Source organism: Stegastes partitus, unplaced genomic scaffold, assembly GCF_000690725.1.
Source record: "Stegastes partitus isolate 25-593 unplaced genomic scaffold, Stegastes_partitus-1.0.2 Scaffold33, whole genome shotgun sequence".
NCBI lineage: Eukaryota > Metazoa > Chordata > Actinopteri > Pomacentridae > Stegastes > Stegastes partitus.
Genome location: NW_007577764.1, coordinates 1,087,249 through 1,106,290, shown reverse-complemented (window position 1 = coordinate 1,106,290; position 19,042 = coordinate 1,087,249). Strand labels below are relative to the sequence as shown.

The following is a 19,042-nucleotide window of genomic DNA, read 5'->3' as shown; positions in this document are numbered from 1 at the left end:
GAAAAAATAACTAAACAAACACAGTAGAAGAAACCATGCAGACCTCACAGCAACTGGCACAGGATTATGTACAAACTCTGGGTGGTTCTGTGAGCGACTGTAGAAAAAGAAGTGATACGTCTTCTGCAAAGCAAAGGGCTTTTCTTCTGCTTTAATTATAATGTTCAAGTAATATCGGTTCACACCAGATGATAGTATGCGGTTTGTCAGAGACTAAAATGAGACTCCTTTTTCAAACATTACCTTTTTTTTAGTAGGTCTACAGTAGTTTATAGTAAACTAGGTTACATAAATAAGTAGTCAGGTTTACATGAAGCACACATAGAAATAACTAAGTTATTTTTTTTAGTAAAGAGTGTAATTTAAATCTGAATATCTGCTTCCAACAACAAAATATCAGTTAAGTTTGGGAAAACAATCCAAAAGCTGAAATATTGCATCTCCACCAACACCTCAAAGATACAACAGAACATCATCTGCATAAAAGTGACCACTCGCTCTTTTTCAAACAGTTATTGCTTTGCGTGGTAAATGTCACTTTCAGCCAACGTGACTGAATGAGTTTAGACTGAATGAGTGTTCTGATTTGTCAGTGAAATTTAGAAAGATTTGCATACAAAAGATTCTACACTTTAGAACTTTGGTTTAACTGTTCATTTTTGAAGTTTTTATTAAATTTGTCAGGTTTATTTTGAATCCTCAAAACTGTGATTTGAGTTTAGGTGCTGATCCTGTCCCTTTTTGCTGTCTTTCATTTCCTGTTTCTTTATTAAATCCTCTAATGTGTGCTTTCCAGTTAAGTAATAATAATAAAAAAAAAAAAGTCTATAAACTAATTTTGTCACTGAATGCATTTCGTGTCCTATCGCAGTGCCTCCAGGACACAATGTGAAGTTCAGTAAAACACCACTCTCATAACAAGCCTCCATTAATTATTTTCTAGCATCCAAATAGGTTCCACGGGGCATAATTTGGGGATAAAACAAAAACATAACAGACCTCAAAAAACACTGTGTAAAAATACTTATAAACCTTCAACTTTGTCCCATTCAGAACTCTCAAGGTGGATAACAACGCAGGAGCTGAAACTAAACAAAATGAAAATGCAAAATGATCATAGGAGAGGAACTCATTATTGGCACTGTATAATGAAATCCAATCGAAGGAGAATAATAACAGTCCCAAACAGACCCGAGGGATTCCAATTTCCACTCTCATTACCCAGTAATGGCTCAGGCATTAGTGAGATGAGGTGAATAGAATGTCAGGTCCAGGAGAAAAGGTTCCCTTCCTAATGCTTTTGGACACAAATCAGCGGCATCCGATGAACTCTTATTGAGGCATTTATGACAGAGGCACACTGCAATATACATCCTGCAAAAATATCCGCACCGTCCTTGGCTGTTGATCAAAACTGTAGCGCTAACAGCAGGGTTGAGCTTCGCAGGAGTTTCGATATCTGTGTGAATTGACTTTGGCATAGCGACGCGTTGGCCAAACTGCTGCTGGAGGAGAGTGAGATTCAGGGTTAGAAAAGAATGGATTCATGGATTTACATTGTGATGATCGGAATTTACATTTTGACTTGTATAAAATTTCTTGTAATTAACTGGCAGTGTCTCACAATTTCTAAGGTACAATAGAATATTGTGTGGCATATTACTACTCACATGACTACAGTCCACACACCCATTAAAATCCGTTCTAAATCAGCTGTATGAGGGGGTGTTGCTTTTTGTAACTGGGAATATCTTTCACTAAACCACGTTTAGCTCGTAAAGCTGCATTAATCAGTTTTTGACCATTTCAGGGCTGAAGTTTTATCTTTTACCTTATTATGCACTTAAAAACTCATTATTTTGGGCCCACATAGCTCTGCTTTGGTCTCCACCAGCTCATGAGGATAAATGTTTGATTTTCTTCATGAGCTACTTGGTTTGTTCGTTCTTTCTTTCATTATAAAACAGCTTTTTGCTTAAAGTGGAGAAAGAGACGGTGAAGTTTGTGGATCTTGAGCCAAAACAGTGAGTTAAAAAAGACTAACAGGCTGCATAGAAGCCAATAACGGCCGATAACGTAATAAATTAGTCATTTTTAAAATGTAATTGGCCCAAAATGTAATAAAAGTCCTGAACTGATAACGAAACAAATTTTGGGCAACAATGTAACAACTTATTACGTTATTGGCCAAAAGATATTACGTAATCGGTTCATGACGTTATTGGCCAGTTATTACGCTATTGGCCTATTACATTTTAAAAAGTGCAAATTTAATACGTTATCAGCCGTTGTTACGTTATCGGCTGGTATTGCATTATTGGCTTCTACAGGCTGCAAAGAGATGTAGAGTTGAGTGATCTTTTTCTATGGGTTCATTGCACTTGGTCATTTGATTCACCCTTAATATCAAGTATATTGATTAATGCAGCTTTAAATGAAACAAACATGCAGACATTTCCCATAGAAATCGATGGCTTGGCTGGAACAAGACAATTTGTCCCACAGCTGTAATTTCAGTATGAAGGATATTCATTGTCTGTGATCAGAAAAGCCTCCGGACTCATATTTATGTGACTATCAGTGGCAGGGAAGACTTACAAAAGAGACCGACTGGATTCTGAAAATGTCATTTTGATTTATAAATATACTCATTCATCCATTTATAACAATAGACTGGGGAAATTATGGCTTAAAGTATTTGGGAACATAAGGGCAGTCAAAAGGGAGTGCTTTTTTTTTCTATTTTTAAATAGTATCTCCCACTTAATATTGTCCAGTTTTGTGCTTACAAATTTGGTCTACAGAGTTATTCAATGAGGAACACAAAAAGCACTCTAGTTTTTATGATTTTCACCACAATTTTTCCTTTGTGAGGAAATCGTCTTTTGCAGCCAGCCTACCGACAAAATGTGATAGATACAGTAGTTAAACCTCACTAAAGTGCCAACTTCTGATATCTGAAGCAGGTCCCTGAATTTCTTTTAGTCCCATCCAACCCCAAGTTTGCATTAAATGAGGTGAATGAGAGGATAGTGAAGCAAATATGCCCATATTGTTGTTGACTATGTTGTGAAATCAAGATGCTACTTTACCACTACCAATCTGTGCAACTACTGTGTGAGTACAAACATCTCAATGCTGCAGTTTTCAAAAGTCACCATACAGACTTTATTATGTTAGAACAGTCTCCTTCCAGATTCTCCCTGCTGCCGCTCACACAACATTCATACATTCGGATAGTCAAACTGGAGTAGATGGAGGAGGAACTGCAGGAGAGAGGACATGAGTTCCCCCCATGTTCCTGCAGTCGAGCCCCTCACCGAGTCACTCTCCCAGCACAGTTTAATTAAGATCACAAGTTTGAGGATAGCCTGGATCTGACTTTGATGTGGTCTGTCTCAGGAAGGCTCGATACTGAGTCTTTCTTGGGTAGTCCCGAGTCCCCCAGACCTGTTCCCATACCTCCTACTGCCAGCCCCGTGCCAGGAGTAAAACCATGCAAAGAACCGGGCAGGGATGCTGCAGGAAACGCTCCCACGGACATTTGGTGAGGAAGCACCACCCTATGTGGTATAGCGCTCCGGACGCCTGTGAGACCTGCTGGGGTCTGAGGGGGTCCGATGGAAGTGGAGGAGACTCGTGTCGACTGGGGTGGACTAGGGGCACTTGGTTGCACCCCTTCGTGAGGCAGTGAGGGCTGCGAGGCTGACAGCGCCCTGGCGTCTTGGCTCAGGCTGCCCATTTGCAAGGAATGGGTGCTCTTATGTGTGCTGGGCCGGTGTGCAGGGCTGGTTATGTGCTGCTGGGCTAGAGAAAGCTGGGAGCCTGAGGTAGGACCGGCTCCATACTGGAAGGATCGTCCAGCTGCCAGTGGGCTCTGGACAGGGGGGCTGGACAGGACCGGAGCAAAGGCACCAGAAGCAAGGAGTTGAGACTGCAGTGGAGAGGCTGAGACAGGGCTGGATACGCCTTGCATCACCTGGAATCTCCTCACCATCCTGGGAGACTGCAGGGTCCCCGTTCCCAACGAGTTCCCTTGCATGGGGGGACAAAAGTTCATGGCTACGGCCTGCTGCAGAGTGGCGATTGCTGAAGTCTGGGGTTGGGAGGAGGAACCTGAAGAAGGAAAGATCCCACCAGGCAGGGGAGGCGTCATGGACATGGCTCGGGGTCGTGGCACATCCACCTGTTGAACCATCTCCCGATCATATTTAACTATCTCCTGGATCATCTCGTTCTCGCGGTTGTTGAAAACACCTGAGTTGAGATCGTGCTGAACTTTGTGCATCAGGATCGAGTTCTTCTTGCCTGTAATGACATGAACACAGAAAATAGCAGTGTTGCTGAAAAACAGTCTTAGCTGTGCAACTGATGTTTGTTTTCCTGCATTCTCGTACCTTATTTTTAGTCCTTTTTTGTTGTTGTTGTTGTTTTGCTTAACAGAAGTGATCATATACCTTTATCCCTTTTCTATCTCTGGCCATGCTGGATATGCTGCCCTTGGTAAACTATTTTTTTTCGCACACAACATCCATCACACAGACAGAAATAGATAGCAACTCAGGCACTCATTCCCTATTGTGGACATGGGCAGAATGTTTTTGCAGACTCACTTGAGTGCAGAAGATGTGTGAGGGAGCAGGCCCATTGTTAGAATGTTTGTTTACTCTGGTTCTCTGCATGCATTAGGCCTCCAGGAGAAGATAATAGTTACCTTGATGTAATTCCAACTGTGTATGTGTGTAGCCATCTAACAGGCATTAGTACTCCCTACTAGCTTAGACCCCATGAGTTTGCACCATCAATGACAACTGAAACATTTACTGCTGATTTAAATGGAAGCATGCTATACGAAGGAGCCAACAGCTGAGCAAACCACAAACAAGGGGCAAGCGTTGGAGAAAGAAGTCCACGTCCCACCTACTATGAAACTAAGACTCTACCCCCAACCACTGTTGAGGCTCGCTTGTGTTTAATGAGAGATGCTGGCCAGCTGCATGCCCTATTTAGATCCAAAGGACGAGGCTAGCTTTGGCTTATTACGTGCATGAAGATGAGATCTGAGTTGCCTGCGGTGCACTGCATCCAGCAGCAGTTCAAAGCACAGCTGGATGCAGTGGTCCCAACTTTACAAGCAGATGTGCAGCTGACTTGAGGCCAAACAGAGGCATCACCACCGCAGACATAAGTATGGTGGCAAAGGTAAATACATTTTTTAAAAATGCTTGAGCAAGCGGTGTATCTGTTGACTTAATTGTAAGACGCACTTTTTGTAGTTGGTGGAGAAACTCAGGCGTGCAATCAATCAGATAATCAGCAGAATCCTCAACTGCAACGTCTCCAGAAGAATAAACAAAGCAGGGAGTGCACACCCAAACATAAGAGGAGAACTGCAGTATATAAACTCTGTATGGGGTCTACATCAAGGAGCCACATGAAAGTCTTGACAGTAGCGAAGCCAAAATAAACCAAAAGAGTCTCTGCCTTCCTGACGTGCTTTCGCACCGGATCATACCTCAGCTGAGCCGTCTCTCGTGACTCATATGAAGGTCATGCCACTTTACACAAGTCACATGTGACCTCAACAAGTCTCTCAAGTGTGATCTCAGGCTGAGAATGACTCACTGAAATGTACTGCTTCTCACCCATAAATAAAAGTGATGAAGCCTCTTGAAAGCACTCGAGACTAAAACAGCAAGTCCTTCTGCTGTTTGAGAGGTTGGTGTAAATTTGAGCAGAGGCGCCATTCAGGATCACACAAGTTCAAATTCAGAAGTAACATGAGTGTGTTAGTCTAAGAGCTGAATTTACAAGTTCCTTCTCTCTGATGTAAAAATCAGGAAGGAGGAAGTAACCTCAGTTCTTTTTTTATGAATGAATTGCTAATATGTCATCTGCTACCTTTGATAACCACAAATGAGTTCAAAAGAAAGAGAAAAGTCCATCAAGGGTGAGCATTAGATACACGAGCTAGATGCAGAATGAGGTTGATGAAGATTTCTTGATGAATGATGTGTTGGCTAACGAATGCTGCAGAGTATGAAGGTCAAAAGACAAGATTTCTACTCATTTCCAGCCCTAACTGCATCCAGATAATCCAATCTGTTGTTTCAAGGGACTCAGGGGGAAGATGAACAAGTCAAGAACTTTCTGTGTGCGACCCCAGTTGTGCGTATATTGCAGCCCTTCTGTGCTACTGCCGGCTTGGTTCTTCAGTGCAGAAGGCGGTTCAGAGAGCTGGTTAGAAAGTGACATGATGCAACACCTTAAAAGACACCCACATAACCAAGAGGTCAGAATGCAGGCATGGGAGGAGGAAGATGATGATGTGTTGAACTGACAACACACAGTTCAGTAGTCTAAGCTTGGTATCGGGGTCCTCTCTCAAAGTTCGGAAGAAGAAGGCAGAGGAATCCCCATTTGGTGCATATTGGAATGCAGAGAGTGCTCTTCCTTTCTCAAATATACGATCTTTCCTGTTATACATCCCCCCTGAGGACGCTATAAACTGGCAGAGCGGCAGGGTAGGCCTCCGCCAGCCAAATGTCCATCCTGAGGAAACACGGACGGCAAACAGATGCTACAAGTGACGAATAAGGGTGACAATAACTTGCTAGCAGCGCTTGAGGGTGAGCTGAAAGCAGATGGTGAGCTGAAGCTGCCTCTTTTGCAGATCTCACAGATGCGGGCACCCACAGATATAACACGTTCTTTGCGTCGCTGCTTTCACAACAATGCCTATTCATTCCAGAGTAACACCTTCATCCCCCCCTCCCCCCATCAGTCATGTAGTTTCTTTAACAGATTTTATGTGACACTGTGTGTACATGCCATTGTATTGCATAATAACACAGAAGGTTCTACCGCAGCCTGTTGCTCCCAACGGCCAACACAATGTGATACATTAAGACACCACGACAATAGACAACAGTGTAAGCGCATATGTGCCTAGTAACAGCTCACAGGGTTGAGATTCATTTTTTTATAGAAATGTATGTTGGACTAATGTAGCAACTCTGAATCCATCAAAAACATGGGTAATGATGTTCTGTCAGGCTTAACTGATCAGAAATAAGAATTTACTGGTTGCAAACAGAAAAAATTTAAACACAGAACATAAAGATCCATTTCTATAGACTGATATTTGACGCATCATTTCAAAACAGGAATCTTAACCCTCTGAATCCAAAGCGGTTTTTTTTCTTTTTGCTCTTGTCACATTTTCTCCCACTTTTTCACTCCAACATTAAGTCCTGCAACTCTATGGAAACAGAACAACCATAACTAGAGGTAAAGAGAACTAAACTCCATGTTTTTGGCAGTATAACAAGACGTAAATGTCATAAATCATAAACTAAAGTCGTAAACAAATTAAAGTTTTTATATTACTAGATTTGAAAAATCAACGTGTACAAGATTTTTTCCAGCATGTGTTACTCTGGTAGATATTTTTATTCATTTGAAAAAAATATTTAAAGTGGAAAAAGAAGAGTTAAACTTCTGTGAATATTCATTTTGCAGAAAAAATGCCCGAGGCAATATGACACTGGAAAAAGAAATTGTGGCGAACACATGCTATATATCAGGGGTGTCCAGTCCTGGTCCTCGAGGGCCACAGTCCTGCATGTTTTAGATGTTTCCGTCTTCCAACACACCTGATTCAAATGATCAGCTCATCATCAAGCTCTGCAGAAGCCTGATAACGATCCTGATCATTTGAATCAGGTGTGTTGGAAGAGGGAAACATCTAAAACATGCAGGATTGTGGCCCTCGAGGACCAGGATTGGACACCCCTGCTATATATGTTTTGCTATACACATGTATAATTGCTCCAAGGCTTGTCTTATATCTCCTCTGAGCAGCGCTGCCAAAAAGTCCCAGAATTTTTGTCTCTGATAGCTTCATGGTTGCACTGAGGACATCAGAATTTTTTGGTTTTAGCAGAATCTCGTGAGTGCAAACACTTGATCTACGGCCATTTTTGAAAAGAGACATGTAGACTCTCTGGCTCTTATAAATGGTATAATTCCGATAACCTGCCTTTCAAACCTGCAGAGGATTAAGGATCCAACAATCTCTCATAACAGTTAAAAGAAACACAGCCTGCATCTTTGTGTTTAGATTTTATAGCTTTAACATGGCTCCTGATAGCCCACTGTGTGTTTGAGCCAGCTGTTTGTCCTAAGAAAAGCCAACCAGAAGAACACACCATTATAATAAGTTGCACACGGAGTCCAGTGGGAATGTTTGGTTGGTGTTCAGGTCTTCATGCAGCCATGTCAGCCTTCATCCAAATATGTGAGCTGCCTGACTGAAGGCTGCTCATGTGTGGAATCTGGCTGCTATGGCAACAACTGGCAGGTGGCACATGCAGGGCTTTTTTTTTTTTTTTGAAAATGTGAAGTGCGGTCATGTGACGGGGGGATGTGACATGACCTTGGGGGGGCATGTTGTGAGGAGAAAAGTGCATCTACAAGACAGTGTGCACGTTTGTGTGTTTGTGTTTCAAACCAGGAATGTTCACTCGTCATCAAAATGACGCATCTCAAGTGTCACGTATGTAAAACGTTTGTTTTCCAAAATGGCAAACATCTAACTGCAGAACCATAAATACATTTTCGCCCTGGATTCCCTTCCTCCACCCCACACCGCCCAGGCCTTGTTAGAATCATCCATACAGTAAATCACAGCTGTCAGACAGTGCAGTGTTTTGACAGAAACATCACGTTAATGAAGGAATGCGTTTTCTTTACGCTTCATTTCATCTCATGAGTGACTCATATGCTTATGAAGACGCTGTACCTGTGGCTTCTATCAGTGAGGCGTAATGCTAATTATCCCAAACTGAATCTCTATGACACATTTCATAAACTAAACTGGGATGGAAATTTGAAGTCATTACAGTTTTCTGTGTATTGCTCTGACTTAAAGAGGTTTGTATTTGTGAGTGTAGGGCAACATCATTAACAGTTCTAGTATAAATCTGAACTCTGGATTGGACGGCGGGGATGTCTTACATTTTACTGTTCCAAAAACCAGCATCAAACGACACCAAACAAAACTAAACCTCTCAACCCAACAGTTCCCAAAAAATGTAGCCGTCAGCCCTCCTTTGCACACAACTTTTTCCGTCGCAATTCTATCTTGATGTCAAACAAAAGCACCAGCTGGAGTTTACTAGTCCTCCTCTTTGTCGAACAAGGCGGCGTCCTTACCTATCCTGTCCAATCTGTCGATGGCAACCGTCTCAAAGGCCCTCCTCATCATGGGGTACTCCTCCAGGACCTCGTTGAAATTGTCCACCGAGAGAGAGTACAGGCGGCAGTAGGTGTCCGCTCGCACGCTGGCCGTCCGTCTGCCGCGGGTCAGCAGACAGATCTCTGGTGGGGCGAAAGAAAAAAACCAGACGAGATGGTGAAAATGGCAGACTGACAAATTTCCAGGTGTCAGACGGAGAAAAGAACAGAGGCGCTATGAATGAGTGACTTATTGAGCAGTCTGACATCGATCTCCGGTTATATCGCTGCCGCAAAATAAAACTTTGATGTTAATTTTCTCTGGGACGTGCAAAAACTTTCAGCCTTGAACGCATCTGTGATCAGAATGAAAGCGTTTCCTGCATGCAGAGGTTGTGACGGTAACACAGAGTATTTCTTCCACCACTGGAACAGCACTGACAGCTGTGTGAAGGAAGCTCACACTATATTTAGAGATGTGCAGCTAAGCTTCGTGACATACAGTTGTTCCCCTTCCCTTTCCTTACTATTTTCTTCTCTCTGGCTTTCTTATTTTATGGGCTGGGGCCGACTGTTGTCTTGACAACCATATGCCCTCATTTTTTTTCCTCGCCTGAAAGGTCGACCTCCTGTGACTCTGTGGGAAAGTGGGGGAAAATAATGAATCCTTCATTGGGAACATGTATACAGGCGCTGCACTGGGATGGACTCTGACTGTTTATAAGTGAAACATGTTGTTCACTAGTTGGGGAAATAAGTGCATTTGCTTCCTTGAAGAGAAGACTTACTGTATGCTAAAGATGGACATGGTGACTGTGATGCTACCCACTGGTTTGTGGATTATCATTTTGAAATTCTGGAATCTGGCCATTGCTGCATCCTGCTCCTTTGAAACCAGACATAATGAGCATGAGGTGGATCTAACTGAGACCTCTAAGATAAGGACAGTACACAGGGCAACATGGTGGTGACCAATCAATCACAAGGTAGCCCTGGAATAAAGCAAACTCTATTTTATTTTTTATTTTGCTCAACATGGGATGGTAATTTACTAAATTAGCATCAAGTCTTGAAACTAGTGATTAAGACCATAAACTAATTCAAAGAAAACAGAACAAAGGGAAAGTTGGCTAATTTTCTCTTAAACTTATAAACAATCAGACTTGCTTTTTTTTTTTAAACAGAAAGAGTCGCCCCCTGCTGGCTGTTAGATAGAATGCAGGTTTAATGCACTTCTGTGATGGCTTCGCTTTTCAGACCCAGAGACTACTGCCATCTTGGGCATGAAGTCTGTGGTGTGTCCATTTAATTTGAAGCTAGTAACTAGTTAGCTTAGCTTTGCACAAAGATGGGAAATAGGGAATTTGCTAAGCTAAGCTACGTGGCTTCTGGTGGCAGCTTCATATTTAATGGACATACCATAGAATGTATATAAATGATGAATGGAACAGCCTGTTAGCTTAGCAAAAACACTGGAAGTACAGAATTTACGAGTCTGGCTCCAACCAGTAGAGTTTAAAACAACAACATCAACAACAACAAAAGCCCACTACAAGCTCTGAAGCTCATATAAATCAAAGTGTACAAACTTGACTACTTGTTCCTTCCTTTTTTACTTTCTTTTCATTGAAAGTTAGTTTCAGTTGAACAGAGTTTAGCTTGCTCTTTCTCCCTGTTTACTGTATTTATGCTAAGCTAACTGAACTGGCTAGTGGTTGTACCATTACCATAAATGAGTGAGGTATCATTTTACTTGTCCTAAAATGCAAAAATATTCCTAAATCAGAAAATTGCAAGATTATCCATAGTGGTAAGACATAGGCCATAACTGTCTCTATTCGTCTATCACTCATGCAAAGGATCAGCAGGCTGTGCATTAAGTACATTCACATACATTCACTGATTGTGAGTCAGAACACAGTCGCTTTTGTTTAGAGGTTATTGAAGTTAAATGTGATCTTGTTTCCCGTCTGTCTGATAAAGGATTTATATTTCCTCTGTAGATTAAGGATTAATATTCTATGCAGATAGATGCCGCAATGTTTACGATTATGCTGTTTGTGGTAAGCTGGTATAATAGCAATAAAAGCTGCAGAATATAAGCCCTTCAAACATTACATTGTTGTTGATGAATGATTTGGTAAGTCCGGTTTACTAAAAATGACTTTCTGAAGATGAGTTTTCTTTGTTATATAAGTTTTGGCCAGTCATGTGACAAAAAAAAAGGGCTGCAAGGTGGCTCGGTGGTTGGCACAAGGTCCAAAAACATATTGAGGTTAATTGGTGATTCTAAATTGTCCGTAGGTGTGAATGTGAGTGTGCTTGGTTGTCTGTCTCTAAGTGCAGCCCTGTGATAGACTGGTGACTCTAGTGAGGATTAAGCGGTGTATAGATAATGGATGGATGGATGTTACAGAAACTATGTAGGAGCTCCAACTTTTATGAAAGTTGTGGAAAGACTCTCCTCAAACTGCCCCAGACATGCTTCTTTCATAAATCTGCACTTGGGATCCTCCTGGTTATACATAACACAACCATTTGCATATCGCTATCATCATTAGCGTGCAGTGGGAAGTGCTGGGAGAGGATAATAGCACTAATGAAACCACCAGGGCTGAATTAAAAGGTTGTTCAAACCACTGGGTAACCATTTGTAGCTGATGGATCATACCACTGTCATCCTTAAATGTGAAGAAAACCACCATGAAGCTGTGAAGTGAATTTTCGCTGGGATTTGAATATTCCCTCGCACTATTTGGTATCATGATCATCATAACCGTTTTCCTTTGCATGGGCTGCATTGTTTCTTATTCCCATTAGTAGAAGTGGAAAAATTCCATTTTTGGCACTTCACTGTCTGATTCCTAATTTTTCTTGAGTCCATATAAACATTTTTTTTTCTTATCCTGGGGGGGGGGGAGTTTGTTAATCATCAGAAGCACTGTTCAGACAGTCAAAACAGTTGTTGGATAAAGTCTTCTTTTCTCAAGTTTGACAAAATAACCATGCTGACGTCTTCAGGGGAATCTCACATTGGTAGGCACTACACTGGTCTGGACTGTAGCTGACTCTTTGTAAGTGGGATTTGGTTCAGTAGTTTGAGAAATAAGCTTATTTACTGTATTTACCTCCTTGATGAGACCCCTGACTGTATATTTAGGATGGATGTAGCCACCATAACATCAGCCATTGGTGCGTGGGCTACCGTTATTGGATTACCATCTCGCTCTTTTGAAACTAGAGATACTGAGAGAGAAGTGGATGTGACTGACAACTGTAAGATGAGAACACTATGCATAGCAGTATGGTAGCGACCTGCCAATCACAAGGTAACTACATCCAAGAACACTGTTTTATTGTCTAAATGGGAACATAATTTACAAAATGAACATCAAGCTGTATTCAAAAAGTCTTGAAACTAGTGATTGAGACCATTAACTCATCCAAAAAGTGCTTACTGAGGTAGCAAATCAAGAGAGAAGTTGGGTTATTTTCTTATGGATTTTGACACAACCAGATTTCTTTTTGCAACCAGAAGCGTCGCCCCCTGCTGGCTGTTAGACAGAATGCAGGTTTAAGGTGCCTTTAAGACCAAGAGGATGTACATTCTGACTTCTTTTGGCAACTTAGGTAGTTCTCTAATAAAGATCTAATATAAGGTGTTCTAGAATAGAATAGAATAGAATAGAATAGAATGCTTTATTGTCATCAAACATGGTTCATGAATAAAGCATTCTATTCTATTCTATTCTATTCTATTCTATTCTATTCTATTCTATTCTATTCTATAACACCTTATATTAGATCTTTATAAGGTTCTCAGTTGTGCTATGGGAAGTGTAGAATCAACTGTTTTTGAGGTTTAGCCTATAATCTCAGCCTCTGCTCCTTCAATTTGGCCTTTTTTTCTCTTAATCCGTCGTCTGGAAGCCCCTATGGAAAAAACCAATTTAACAAGTACACCCCAAAATCCCTAAAAACATCAACTACAAGTTATAAGAAACTTGAGGCCAACATATTATGAAAGGACTGGAAGTTGAGATTCACACTAGTCAGTATACAGTAATAGTACAAATAACGTGAATGTGCAATGGTGCAGAATGCTGCAATATCGTCAAGGCATCCAGTCTGACACAGTTACATAATTATTCTGTGATTAAAGACAGTAGATGGTAATGTGATGCTGGACAGGTGCTGGTTTGTTCTGCTACAGTGCAGTTTTGAAAAACACAGACTGAGCTACAAAAATATGAAAAAAAAAAAAAAACACAATGCCAGAAGATCTAAACCCTTTGCTTTCTAGGTGCAAAGGTCTGCACAGTGATGTCGACGTGTACTTACTAATTCAGAGCTTTTACCACTCGTGGTTAAATCTCCTCGTCCCTCCGATCTGTTTGTTTTGTTCAGGAAGGAAGCCCTGCGGTTTCCTACCTGGCAGCTTTAAACAGTCTATGTTTGACATTACAAACGGCCCTGTCGTCACCGTTCTGCTGTGCTAATTAGCTGTTATTAATTGTGTGTGTGTGTGTGTGTGTGTTTGCATGTGCGTGCCGTGGAACCGTGCGACTGCAGCACTTCTCCGGGCAGCTGCGACATCAACATCGCTGCCAGTGAACTCTGGTCTGCTGCAGAGGGCACTGGATGTTAAAAACGGAGCCCAAACAGTCAAACCACGGGACTTCCAAAATAAAAAAAAAAAAGGCAGTGCATGTGCTTGTGTGTTGGTGCATGATGCCTGTGTGGGTTTTTCGGGCAGCAGCAGAGGCACCACATGCTCCTAAACAGCCACAGAGGAACAACAGCCTGGGAAAGTGGGACAGAAGTGGCTGTGAGGCAAGGCTGCACGAGAAGTCCAAGTAAAATGTCAGGGTGTTGTTTTCATTATTTTTTTTTCTCTCATCTGTTTGTTGCTGTGATTCTTCTTTAAAAGCAGTAAACACACATCTTACTGTAACACCGGTGACGTACCTCCGAAGTAGGAGCCGTCCATCAGCTTCATGCCGATGCTCCCTTTGGTCAGGACGCTGACCACCCCGTGCTGGATGAAGTACATCTTCTTGCCGATGGTGCCCTCTCTGATGATGTAGTCTCCGGGCTGGAAGACTTCAAATCTCAGCTTGGTCAGCATGGCTGTCACAAAGTTGGGATCGGCGTTGGCGAACAGCGGCATGGAGGCCACCAGCTTGCGGCAGTTGAAGTTGACGATTTCCTAAATGGTGACAGCAGACAGCCTTTGGCTTATCTTTTTTTTTTCCACTGCATCTGCAGCTAATGATACAACCACTGATTTGATGTGTCTGTGAATTGTGGGTCGCATTTGAATTTTAAAACTAAAATATAGCAGCACAGCATTCATAACGCAGTGCTTTTTTGTATTTATTTTCTTTTTTCATTACCTTGAGGGACCTTGACACAGCTTCTTTCAGCATCCCCCTCTATTTTTCTCTTATTTTCAGTTACCTGAAGTGCACTTCGAGCAGTCCTTGAAGCTAGAGGACTTTGTTTATTGTAAAATGCAGTAATCAGTGTCCGCTGGCAGCAGGGGGAACTATTTTTGGATGTGTGGGAGTATAAAATTCACTTTAAAATCATATTAAAACTACCACTTTTATTCTTGTAGCATTATTTTTTTTAATGGAAACTGGTAAATAAATGCCAAGACTAGCAACATAAGTCCAGTTAATGAGTAGATTTAAACAGAAGGCTGGAAGTAACATGTTGTAACTAGCAAGATTTTGCGAGACCATAACTGAGCATTATAATGCATTTGTTCCAGTCTACTTACTCGGTGGGAGACTTGGTGAAATCTGTGTATTTACGGGTGAATGAGCGCATTACAGTGAAGGCTCGGGTGTTTTCATACCTCGCGTAGAGGCTCATTAAGCTCCTCCAGGATGCTCTCCTCATCAAACATCTTGCCCTGGTATCTGTGCTCGTAGTAGTCATGGATTTTCTGTCGGAAGTCGGCCGGTAGCTTGTGGAACGACATGTACTGCTCCACTTGTTTATACTGGAAGATGGAGGGGGAAAAAAGGCAAAACAGAAGCAGAAATCAATTTAAAAAAGCAGGTGTCGGCTACTTTTTTTTGGTTAATTATGACAGTTGGAGAAGTTTGTCTGACTTTGGAGCATTCGGGTGATTTAACTGCACAAGTTAGAACAGATTCTCATCAGCTTCTTTATGAAGCCACTGAGACGTACAGCTCTGCACACATGAGGATCCCGTGACCCATTTATACCTTGTAGCTACGGGAAGAAAACTGCAATGAAGCCGTTAAGGAAACATGACAGCTCTGCGAAGCCCACGAGGATTCATCACGCTCTGCTGTGTTTAGGGAAGAAAGATGCTGCGATTTGTACACGTTAACAACAGGACGCTTTACTAAACGCTGTTTTACTGAAGCGACAAATGTACTGCAAATATAATCAGACTTTCCACCTGGGAAAACATATCTGTTGTTGTTCTGTGCTTCAATTCAACATGTGAAACAAACCTCACATGATCTGTGAAGACGGAATGGGTGGAAATAAAAGACACAGGTAAATAATTAAATGGGCATTTGTGAGTTTCTATTCAGAGGGAAGATGTTTGTTATTTATGTCGGAACTGATAAATATGTAGCTATGTGGCTGGAAATGAAGAGCTGTCCAGCTCATTGTGTTTGCTCACTGGAGGGTCAAACTGGAACCAAGTGATTCACAAACTCACATATTCATCACTGTTAGGTTTATCTGCATCGAATGCAGCCTGAACGTCCGCTTTTATCAGCTCATTATGATGCTACACAACATATGTCACATCTGGTTTTCAGTCCAAATATACATCATTCTTCATTCTAACAACAGCAAACATCTGTAAAATAATTACATTTTTAGAAAAAAATCAATTTAAATACAGCAAAATAGTGTAATTCTATTGTCAAACACTGTAAAAGAAAGAGTTACCATTTATAAAAAATACAGACATTTGATGTGGACGCCACTTATAGTTGTTTTGATTTACAGTCAACATTTGAAATATGACTTTTTAAAAATTTTACTAGATAATATTTGTAATTTAACAAAACAAGGAGAAACTGTAAAATAACAGCTACAAAATTATTTACCATTTTTCAATCTTTAATATACCTTTTTTTCTCGTTTAAATAACTGAAAATATCTGTAAAATCAAAAAAATACAAATTAAAAAATATATATATATTTTTTAAATAGTGTAAAAATTGTTGAATTTTGTGGTCATACACTGTGAAAGAAGGAATTCCCATTGATGATGCGGACATCATTTATAGCTTTGTTTGTTTGTTTATTTGTTTTTCATAGTCAATGTGTAAAAAAAAAAAAGTTGTAAAATTATTTACCTTTTTTCAATTTTTAATATACAAAATGTTTCATTTATATAACGGCAAATATCTGAAGAAAAATAATTAATTAAAAAAAGATATTTCTAGCCAATTTAAATACAGTAAAAAATGTTTAATTTTGTGGTCATACATTGTGAAAGACGGAATTCCCATTTATAATGTGGACATCGTTATCATTTGACCTTTTTTGTTGGTTTGTTTATTTGTTTTTCACAGTCAATGTGTAATAAAAACAAAACAAAAATAAGTTGTAAAATTGTTTACCTTTTATTAAATTCTTAATATACAGAATTTTCTTTCACATAACAGCAAATATCTGCAAAATAAAGATATTTTTAGCTGGTTTAAATACAGTAAAACCTCTGTAATGTTGAATGGGCCCACTGGGCATTCGTGAGCTTCTATTCAGAAGAAACATGTTTGTTCTTGACGTCGGAATTGATAAATTTGTAACTGTGGCTGGAAATGAAGAGCTAAAAAAAAGTCCAACTCATCGTGTTTGCTCACTGGAGGGTCAAACTGGAACCAAGTGATTCACAAAATCACATATTCACCACGACCGCAGCCTGAACGTCCACTTTTATCCGCTCATTGCGATGCTCCATAACACATTTCACGCCTGGTTTCCCCCACAGCTGCATCTACTGTACAGCTTCCTCTTTAAGGTGGAATTGCGTGGCGCCTGTGTCAATCGGGGGAATAAATTCCTTATTCATTGTATGCAAAATGGCTTTCGGGTTTGCTTTATTTATTCCAGGAATACGGGTCATCTATGCGGTTTCACGCATCGCTACCTTCTTGTAAACAAAAGAAAAGGGAGAAAAACATCCATACACCCTGAGGATGAAAAAGTGGCCACGTGATTTAGAACAACAGGCCGAGACGATAACCTCTGCAGCTCACTTCTTGTTCTATCAAGATGCAGCAATTACAGAGCAAAGTAAAAGTAAATTCATGGAAGAACACTATGAATGAATCCAAAAAAGCTGCTTCCAGATCAATACTGTGCAACGGCTCCACGTGGCCCTGTGGTGGGAGTTTAAATGTTACGTAAGGTCGCCCTCTCTCCCCAGCCAGTGTGTTTTCTGTGTGTTAAGCAGTGTGAGTCATCCCCCCCCTGTGGAACAAACTGTCAACTGGACAAGTAGTAGATTTCAACCAGGGGTTGAGGGAGAACCTCGTCCTGTCCGACAGTCGGATTTAAAGCGCGCCCGAGCCGACGATGACCTTCCTTGTAACAGTCAATGACACACAAGCGTCGGACAGGATCGCTCGCTGTCCGGGAAAATTAAATTTTGCCACATTGTAAGGTGACATATGGCTCGGAGAATGAAAAAAAAGAAGGCTTGACCCCGGTGGCATGGGTGACACAGCAAATCACAATATTATTAATACGGCGCTCGCTGGCTGTCACGGCGGGACATCATTAATTTTGTTTCTCTACAGGAGGATTTTCTCCCTCACATAAGAAGTGATGAAAGGTTGCCACAAAAGGGGAAAAAGTTGAGTTTATGTAAGAATTGCAAACACAGAGGAGTGACATTTGCCCCTAGTTGCTAATATAAATCCACTCCATCGCCGATAATCCTCCTATTTTTGCTTTTTAGTCAAATTTTCCTTCTCTTGGTTGTCCAGTGCCACAAACAACTGCTCGTACATATACATACAGGACAGCATGGCCTCATACATGACAAGAAGATCATCTGAGTGGATCACTTACTTTAATGAACCACGTAATCAAATTACATCTGCAAAAAAAACAATTTACAGCATCCTTCTCTTTCTTACGTAAACCAATTTTAATCTCCATCTCATTCAGTCTTAATTAATTGCCTTGGGTCACGGTTCATTTAGCATGAAAAGCCGCGGCGGCGCCGAGCGGAAACCTTTACAGGTTGTGTAACTCAGCCACCTTCTCACATGTCTTCACTGCAAGCACACGATGCAGACGCAAGTTCTTTTTTCTAATTATTGCTTCATTCATTTACAGCACAAGAGGGGATTCCCAAAACCCACTCCAGTAAAACGCACCGAAACTCGACAAATTCCCCCCAGTTTGCCACGTGTCAGGAACAATAAAGATGCAGCAGCCTCCCAGAGTATCGGGCTCATTCAGCCGAGCACGAAGGATAAACTGGGTGGCTCCTATTAAGTGTTTCCTGCCTCGGGATTCAGTGTGTGACAGTCTCAATTAAACTGGAATGACATCTCTGTCTCGCTCGCTCCCTCGTCCTCCCGCTGCTTTTAAAGTGCTCGCTGAGGAGGCTGAGCTTTATTGACTTGCTGATTTTCTCAGCATTAGACTCAGATTAGTGACCACGTCAGTCAAAGTCAGCGGGATGGGAGCCAGATTTAAATAACCTCATGTTTCCAAAACTAAAATAAATTAAAGCCGCAAGCGGCGATGGACGGGTCCTCGCCCTACGCTTGTCGGCCTTTGCGCA

General features: G+C 41.2%; 1 protein-coding gene across 1 annotated transcript in view; it reads right to left on the bottom strand.

Annotated features, from left to right (window-relative positions):
* Positions 1-3,300: 3,300 nt before the first annotated feature.
* Positions 3,301-19,042, bottom strand: part of hcn2b (hyperpolarization activated cyclic nucleotide-gated potassium channel 2b) — a 61,548-nt gene continuing 45,806 nt past the window's right edge. Inside the window, exons 5-8 of the mRNA XM_008300484.1 lie at positions 15,101-15,247; positions 14,206-14,446; positions 9,217-9,381; positions 3,301-4,308 (exon numbers count right to left, since the gene is read on the bottom strand). Of these exons, the coding sequence (XP_008298706.1) occupies positions 3,353-4,308; positions 9,217-9,381; positions 14,206-14,446; positions 15,101-15,247 (1,509 nt within the window). The 3' untranslated portion in view covers positions 3,301-3,352. The remainder of the gene's footprint in view (positions 4,309-9,216; positions 9,382-14,205; positions 14,447-15,100; positions 15,248-19,042) is intronic.